The sequence below is a fragment of the Uloborus diversus genome, chromosome 6, assembly GCF_026930045.1.
Source record: "Uloborus diversus isolate 005 chromosome 6, Udiv.v.3.1, whole genome shotgun sequence".
Taxonomy (NCBI): Eukaryota; Metazoa; Arthropoda; class Arachnida; order Araneae; family Uloboridae; genus Uloborus; species Uloborus diversus.
In genome coordinates, this window is record NC_072736.1 from 77072340 (window position 1) to 77081736 (window position 9397).

Sequence of the window (9397 nt, forward strand, 5' to 3'; positions counted from 1 at the left end):
AACTGCTCATTGCGTAAATCTGCCAAGCTGTAAAATTACACAAACCCCGATATATAACTCCGTTTCGATTGTTGTTAGTTTCGAAGGTCATTCTCTGTTCTATTCTAGTCCTCATCTCGACAGCAATTACCAGTTTTGTGCTTAACATGGCAGAATAGCATTGCTAGTTTAATAAGTAAAATTTCGACGTTTCATTACTGGAATTTTAAGTTATTGTTCTGACGAACGCAGTAAAGCTACGCTAAAATAAATTCCCAATTTTGGTGCAGTGTGAAATTTCTTTAGCTGTTGCTTTCTGAACATTTCAGGTCATCATGATTGCAGGTCCCGATGGCACTACTGCATGGATCGTTTGCTTCGCAACTTTTGTCATCAACTTCATAATGGCTGGAATATTTCGAGCTAGTGGCCTTTTATTTGTAGGCATCATGGAAAGATATAGTACAGACAGAAGAAGTGCTTCAATGCCGTTTACCATCAAATCTTCAATTAGAAATTTTTTGGGTAAAGTATTTTTGATTTACTGAGAGAAACTGACATTTCGTCAATCAACTGTAAACATTATTGATGCTTTGAGAATACATGAATTACTATCTAAATTGTAAAATGGTATCTGATACATTAAGAAAAACTGTTTCAATACCAAGACAACAAAAACACTGTCTCAACTACATAGCGACTAGTAAATTTAGACTTGTAAATATTAAGGTGCCGAAGTGTTTACTTTTGAGCTATGAAAGCTGCACATTTTTTTCAAAGTATAAAGTATGTTGATCCCGCCTTCCTTATTATTGACACGTAAGTGATGAATAATGTTTGAAAAAAAGGTTTTATCTAAAATTAAGTTGACAAAAAATTGCCATTTGTTGTTTTTTTCATACTTGCTGAAAATAGTACAAAAGTTTTGACGCCGAAATGCCTTTAAAAATTCAACAAAACCACGTAATTAACACTGTAAACTGAAATAAAAATATATATTATATCTACTCATTCGAATTACCCATTGTATGAACAGCAATGCAATATTGCAAACAGGAATTTTCAGTTAATTAGCCACAAACAGTTGCTATTTAACTGCATGCATTCGATGAAGATTCTTATATTTCAGTTTTTAATGTATTTTTTATTTCTTGAAATGTTAAAGCTGAGGAAAAAAAATATTTGCAGCAATAGAACAGCACTAAGCTCCTTACTAGTTTTTTGAAAATATGACGACTTGCCATTATTTCATAAGACCATAAATTTAATTTTAAAAATGACTGAAACATCTCTTAAAAAGCATTGATTCGTGGTCACATAGACATTCATGTATTACACCAAATCATGCTTCCGTTTGACGGTGGAACTTCAGAACTGAGTGTAACAGCTCGTTTTCAAGCTAGAAAAAAAATCTATCACTTCATATTTTGATGCCTGAACTTCAAGTAATTATATTTTTCCAGGTCCTGTTGTAGGCATTTTAGGCGCAAAATTTGGTGCTCCTCCTGTAATTATAGCCGGTGGAATAGCTGGAGCGACAAGTGCGGCAGCATGTTTCTATGTTACAGAGATTAATGGCCTTATTATTGTTTGGGGAGTCATAAGCGGTAAGGAGATTTCTTTTTTTTACTAAAACTTAATTTTCCTATCTAATATCATATCTTTGGATGAGTTCTTTAACAAGGTAATTGCAAATTTGGAAAAATATATTTTTTCCTTTTTTTTCTCAATATTTTTGTTCCGAAGAAAAAAAAATGAATACTTCTGCTGATATGATTCAGCACTGCTAGTTTGTCAGTAGAAAATCAGTACTCTGCAGAAAACCTTTTTGGTCCTAGTTCGTTTTTGAATAGTTCGTTAAGTAATGTTTCTTTATTTCTCCCAATATTGCTTCATTTAATTTTTTATTTTGTTTGAAGTTGCATACTTTTGTTAGAATTCAATTTAGTTAGAATTCAAATAATTTCTACTGTTCAAGCAATGAATATTTCTGGGTTTCGATGTGTTTTAGAATTTTTCTAATATTTTATGATCTTTTTCAAACTATAGTATGTCGGGGGGGGGGGGGGGGGAGTTTTGTGAGGTAAAACTGGCTGAACCCCAAATTTTGTCTCAAGCCAGCATAGCTCGCCATTTTTACATGTGTTACAATACATATAAATAACATAAGCATAACAGATTATTATGTTTTCTTAATTCAAGAGTTAGTCTGTTATGACAAAAAAAAAAAAAAAAAATAACGCTGAGTTCCACTCTAATAAGTAATTAGGAGTAAAACTATAATTCCATCTTGAAAAAGCAACGGCGTTTAAAAAGCAAATGAACGATACAAAAACTTGAACAAATAAAAGTTATTAAATAAAAACAAAAAACTCGACTGCGTAAAAACCAAAAAAACTGAAAAGAAAAACGTATAAGCGTAGTTTAGAATGTATTAAGTACTAGGGTCTGGTGGGGGAAAGTGGTCAATGGGGTAAAGTGGTCATACGTCAAATAAATGACTATAGCTTGGAAATAAATGTTCGAATGAATGTGAAAATTTTATTTTAGGTTCGGGGAGTTAGAAACTACATTTTGAATACAAAATTTCCAAACCTGGCACAATTTTATTTGGTTAAATAAATATTTTGTGTAAATATGAAAATTTTAAAAATCTAAACACCTCTTTTAACTTCTCTGGGAAATTTTGTTTGTTAGAACTATGAACAGATTGACGGCACAGGAAGCTTCCTACATGTCTTAAGATCGCTTACACATAAGCAGTTTGCTGAATATATTTTAGATCATTTTTTAGAACAATTGCAGTAAGATGGGGTAAAGTGGTCATATTATTAGGCTTAACGAATATTGTTCTTCTAATGTCACTTAAGAGTTATGTATAAGGCAGATATGAATTAAATATTAATTTCACTTAATATGTATTGTTTTTACCGTAAATGGGGTTAAATATACGAGTATATACGCATGCATACGCATATACTCGTGTAGGAACGTATACAAACGTATTCACATAAATGCACCAATGAATACGTATATGGGTATCTGCGATATGGGTATTTTTTATCTATGCAGATATACATTCGACTATACAAGTATATACTTGCTTTAACTCGTATGTATGCGAACACTTATATACTCAGGTAGACACGTATATACACGTACGTACTCGAGTAGATACTTACATACAAGCATATGACATACAAGTATACAGGGTTAGTTTAAACTCTTGGGAAATTTTTTACCAGGTGTTAGAGGGGAGGATAAGAAGCAAGAATCACAAGGAACATATGGTCACAAACACAATGCTGACGCGCTACATGCACGCAAAGCCAAAGACTGATGGATGCAAAACAGGTCACAAATTTGTTACACTAAGACAATTTTGCGCAACATTTTAGGTTGTAAGAAGGTTTTAAAGCGATTGAAGAAATTTGCGGCCTGCAGCTGTAATGCATGCGTCGCAATCACAAAGCACTCTCTGTTTTAATAACGAGACTTTTGAAAAACTTTCATCCGTCGCTGCGCCTTTGTTGCGATGCGTGTATTAGAACTACTACGGGCCGTAACTTTTAAAAAGTGCTCTAAATATTTCTTAAAAACTAAATTTTGAGTAAAATCATCTTTGTGTAAAAAATTTGTGACCTGTTTTGCATCCATCAGTTTCTGGCTTTGTGTGCATGTAGCGCGTCAACGACCATAAACTCCTTATTATTCTTTGCTTTTTATCCTCACCTCTCACACCGCTTAGATTTTTGCTCAAGAGCTTGGCTTCACTCTGTAGGCATACATGTATGTAAGCGTATATACTCGTGAATACATAAATGTACTGGTTGACGAGTATGTACGGACACATAAATGTACGTATATACGTTTTTTCAGGTATATAAGTTTGTTTACACGTATACATACGTATATACTCGTGCTTCCATATATACGTGTATATACGTGAGTAGACATGTACAAACACGCACTGGATGCATCCACGAATTAACTCGTGTATACCCGTATATACATTTATGTACAGTTATGTATATACCCACATGTACACTTGTACATATATGCGTATATACGTCTACTATACATGTATATACTCAGGTATGCACGGTATCTACTCATATATGAACGTGATTACTCATGTTTACACGACACGTATATACTCGTGAATACACGCATATATTAGTGCATATACTTGTAACCATAAAAATAACTGAAATATACAAATATTAGGGTTATTTAATACGGTTTTGCATTTATTTTTAACTATGACCACTTTACCCCATGCTATGACCACTTTCCCCCATCCCATGGGGTAAAGTGGTCATAAATACAAAGGGAAAAGAAAGTGTTATAAAACTAATTAAATCAATATTTTTTTTTCTAAACTTCAATGTACTGTGTTCTTTAATAATGCAATGTAAAATAACAACAAAAAAAGTTGAGGTGTTTAGATTATTTGTTGTATTTATTATCCACCAAAGTTGAAAACCTACGATTTTATGACCACTTTACCCCACCAGACCCTACTAAATACCTACACCATTGAAATATTCAGTAAATTACCGCCCATTAGCCAGGGCTAAAGCAAAAATACGTGAAATACACCGCCAACTTAGTCATTTCCAGCCGAGGACTGCAGTTTCGTGCTTATTAGCACTCATCAGCCCGGCATAGGAAAGTGACTGAGCTGGAGATGGAAAACCTCTTAAAGAAGCCAAGAGTGCGAAACAAACTGGTAGCTAATATAGAATTAGCAGACCAGACGAGTAACCGAAGCAATGGTTCGGTTCAACTCGAAGATTGAACTCAAGGCAAGGTATATTCAGTAAATTACCGCGCATTAGCCGGGGCTAAAACAGAAATACACCGCCAGCTCAGTCATTTCCAGCCGAGGACTGCAGTTTTGTGCTTATTAGCCCTCATCAGCCCGGCATAGGAAAGTGACTGAGTTGGAAAACCTCTTAAGGAAGCCAAGAGTGCGAAACAAACTGGTATCTAATATAGAATCAGCAGACCAGACGAGTGACCGAAGCAATGGTTCGGTTCAACTCGAAGATTGAACTCAAGGCAAGGTATATTCAGTAGCTCGTGCAGTTTAAGCACGAAACTGCAGTCCTCGGCTGGAAATGACTGAGTTGGCGGTGTATTTCACGTATTTTTGCTTTAGCCCTGGCTAATGGGCGGTAGTTTACTGAATATACCTTGCCTCGCGTTCAATCTTCGGTTGAACTGAACCATTGCTTCGGTCACTCGTCTGGTCTGCTAATTCTATATTAGCTACCAGTTTGTTTCGCACTCTTGGCTTCTTTAAGAGGTTTTCCATCTCCAGCTCAGTCACTTTCCTATGCCGGGCTGATGAGTACTAATAAGCACGAAACTGCAGTCCTCGGCAGGAAATGACTGAGTTGGCGGTGTATTTCACGTACCATTGAAATAGTTTTATAACCGTACACACATAAGACAAAGCATAAATTCAAAAGCAGAACAGAAGAATCAACAGCCGGGGCCTATTCCTTTCTGATTCAAGAACCCCGTAAAATTTGAATGGGCCCGACTGTTGATCCTTCCATTCTGCTTTTGAATTTATGCTCTGTCTTATGTGTGAACGGTTATAAAACTATTCAACGGTGTAGTTATTTAGTAGTACTTAATACATTCTAAACTACTGGGCTTATAAATTTTTCTTTTTACTTTTTTTGGTTTTTACGCAGTCGGGTTTTTTGTTTTTATTCAATAATTTTTATTTTACACTTTTTAGTTAATTTTCATTGACTTAGTTATTATGATTATAAGACGGTATATTTCGCAACCTTGTCGTTTCATTGAGAGAGTTTGTTTGTATCGTGAGGTTTTTAAGTTACTTGCGTTGGTCTAAACTACTGATAATTAGTCCCTCTAAGGACCTAACTTGGCTTAAAGTGACATGTGCTTGACCTTCGACAAAAATGCGCGAACTTAAGTCAACCACAGCACAGCTATAAATACAGCCTGTATAACTCCTGTTGACAGATGAAAATCGAATTAGTAGACTTTCTTTCTTTTGGTGCTTATTGCACGGTTTTTTTTTGATGAGGACTACAATCTGAGTTTCTTGCCTTCGTTACGCATGATGTATTTTTATTACACTACAGAAAACATATAAAGAACACATGAAAGAATTTACATCAGAAAGAGGGGAAATTACATTCTGAGCGAGGGTGTCTTGACCCACCACCTCTAGTGGGAGAAGCAATCGTTTTGACCACTCGGCCACTGGGACCTCAATTAGTAGACTTAGTAAACAAAAAATTCAAGTAGTGAAATCTACCTGCTTTTGTCGCACGCATATAGCATGCAACACACTGTGCGACACCCAGAGTGCGCCGATCTCAAACTGACAAAATGGCAAATGGTTTTTGAAATGGTACTTTTGATTACTGTCATGTATTTAGTGACGCTCCCAAGGTTAAGACAAATCGATTGACGTAAGAATTACCAAAATTGGCCAAGGCGTTAAGCCTGTAGAACGCCACATAGGAACAGACATACATACCTAGTCTGATAAACACATTACCCCTCCTTTGCGTCGCTCACGCGCATTCGGATAAAAATGCATTATTCAGAGATAAGTCGAAGTAAATGCTTAAAGTACTGAGGTGGGAAACTTTTTTTTTTTTTTTTTTGGCACAGATGAAACATTTGACTGATAAAGGGTACACCACCTCCAAGATTCCTAGTGGTTTTTCTTTGGCAACTACTTTATGTGTTCTAAGATTTCTGCGGTTTAATGGTATTAATTTAAAGCATTTATGATGTGCAGTTTAAAAGAACATTGCTTGCTTTTTTTCTTCCTACTGAACTTCATAAGATTAAATAAACTGCTTCTTTTAAAAGAAAATGTAAATGTGCGGTGAATTCTTGACAGTATTATCTTGAATTTGAACGTGCTTATTGATGAAATGACTAGTTTTTCAGCTGGATAAGCTTCTGATTTACTCATTTCTGCGTTTCTGAGTGGAATCTTTATGTGTCACTGTAATTTTTGTGCGTATTGGTGGGTGCTGAAATCCATCTCTTTTTCTGATTGATTATTAGCAAAGATAATTTTTATTGATTTCAAATGACAATATGGCCAAAGGATCTTTTTTATTACTAACTCCCACTAATAGTAACAGGAATTCCTTTGGGTTTAATTAAAAGTTGAAATTATTTCTTAAACTCTCACCTTAAGATTTTTTTGTAGTGAGAATAATAATGAATTTTGTAATTTTTGAATGAAGGATAAAGTTTTGAGACTGAAAGGGAATGAATAAATATTTGTGTATGTATAGGTTCGTTGAAATAATATTTGTATTTTAATGACAAGCTAAACCTGAACATTTATATTTTAGGCATCAGTTCATCTTTAATCACAATTCTTCCCCAAGTTGTCCTTGGCCAATATTTTCAAAAGCATAGAACTACTGCCATCGGAATATCATCTTCGGGATCCTGCATCGCATCCTTCATAGTCCCCTCTGTGATTGAAAGATCATTAGACCTATACGGATTAGAAGGAACATTTGTGGTAGTTGGTGCAATAATAATGAACACGATACCTGCAGCAATGATTCTACGAAAACCTCCATGGTTGAAAAAACATCAGGTCAAAGAAAAAACCTTGACAAAACTTTAACTTTACACTCACTGAGGTCGAACAGCAAAGAAAATAGTTATACAAATCATTTAATGTTTGAAGATTTAAAAGTACAGGAGCCTAATGATCATTTAAACGGTAATCCACAGGTCAGTTTTAGTGAGCATTTTCAAGGTGCTTTGAAAGACGTAAACTTTACGTTATTAATTGAAAATGAAGACATATTGCGTCAGTTGTTGTCAGAAGAAATCATAGACAAAACATATACAACATCTGTTGATGAAACAAATGTAAAAGTTGCGAATTCATTAGAAATTTATGCCGAAACAGTCATAGATTATATCATTGATTTGATTCAGAATAGTGGTATGGGTGTTAATTTTATCCAGCCTAATATTTTAAGTTCTCTGCCAGTGTCAAATGAGAACGAGTTATTTAAAGTAGCTAACTTAGAACAATCGTTTTTCAATCTGAGTTTATGGCGTAAAAAGTCCTATAATCTTCAAAACAAAAACGAATCTCCCCTCAGTACAGTTTCAATTAATACTTTACCATATCTTAACTTTCCATACAATAAAATTCTTATAGAGCTCCTAAAAAATATTTGTGATAAAAGTGAAACTGAAATTATTACAAATTTCACACATAAAGACAAGAATACCGTTTTAAAAGTTTGCGAAGAGTTAAAAAAGCTCTACGTAGCATACACCAATATAAAAGAGGGTCAAGTGATGAAATCTATCGCATCTAAAAGAGTTCAAAAATCAATCAAAGATGAAAATAATGCTTCAAAAACATCTGCATTTTATTATTTTAAAGTTGCAATACAATTGTACACAAATCCAATGTATGTATTGATATGCTTCAGCAGAACGATATATTCCATCACTTTCGCTTATTCACTCACAATCATTGTGGACTTCGCCATGGACCAAGGTTTAAGAGAGAAAGATGGTAAATTTATCATTGCTGCCATAGCCTTTGGAGATTTGCTGGGACGCATGTGTACAGGTTGGATTACTGATCGTGGTTTCCTCAAGTTGCGTACATATGTCACAATATTCATGGTTGTTCAAGGTTTAAGTACATTTTCTTTGAGCGTTGTAACTTCTAGAATCTCATTTCTCGTAGTTGTTGGATTCTTTTCCCTACTGCAGGGATCGTTGTTTGTGAGGCATCCTGTTTTAGTTATGAAATATGTGGATAAAGAAAAACACTCAGTTGCAGTGGGGTCTGTCGATTTCTTCTCGAGTTTCGTAGGACTGTTGATGCCTTTTTACATAGGTAAGTACTGTACCTGTACTATAAGTCAAAAAAAAAAAGGTAAATCTGTACCCATTAATATAAATATTCTTCTAGTTCCTAGAGTATTCTGCTATGACCCGGTAAACAGCTGTATCTGCTGAAATGAGTTTTTGAGATAAAAATAAAACATTTGCTTTGGAAAAGCTCATTTTGGATTCAATACTGACAATATTGAAATGTTGGGATTAAACGCTTTTTTCGTGCTTTTTTTTCAGAGGAAACCGAATAAGAAACTGGTACAATAAAGCTAACATACAATAGATGACGAAAATGCAAAACAATGAAAAACGCTATGTTACATCAAATCCTTTGTGCTTTTGGCACGGAGAAGCATTTTTTCTTGAAACTGATAATGTTAAAACTTATACTTTTTTTAATCTTCAACAACATTATCCACAGATTACTTTTTACCTTTCTTTAAATTTGTCGTTATTGAGTACTTTTTTTTTTGTTAAATGTAACGTGTTAAACTTGTGTATGGGAGGGAGGAGAGCAAAGCGG

At 34.6% G+C, this 9397-nt stretch overlaps 1 protein-coding gene across 1 annotated transcript; it reads left to right on the top strand.

Annotated features, from left to right (window-relative positions):
• Positions 1–314: 314 nt before the first annotated feature.
• On the top strand, positions 315–7630 carry LOC129224828 (monocarboxylate transporter 9-like). Its single transcript, XM_054859375.1, has 3 exons — positions 315–504; positions 1443–1586; positions 7347–7630. The coding sequence occupies exons 1-3, from the start codon at positions 315–317 to the stop codon at positions 7628–7630; spliced, it is 618 nt and encodes a 205-aa protein (XP_054715350.1).
• Positions 7631–9397: the final 1767 nt, after the last annotated feature.

Coding starts and splice junctions, on each gene's coding strand:
- LOC129224828 (XM_054859375.1), top strand. CDS start 315: ATGATTGCAGGTCCCGATGGCACTACTGCATGGATCGTTTGCTTCGCA. Junction 505..1,442: donor TTCAATTAGAAATTTTTTGG/GTAAAGTATTTT, acceptor ATATTTTTCCAG/GTCCTGTTGTAGGCATTTTA. Junction 1,587..7,346: donor TGTTTGGGGAGTCATAAGCG/GTAAGGAGATTT, acceptor TTTATATTTTAG/GCATCAGTTCATCTTTAATC.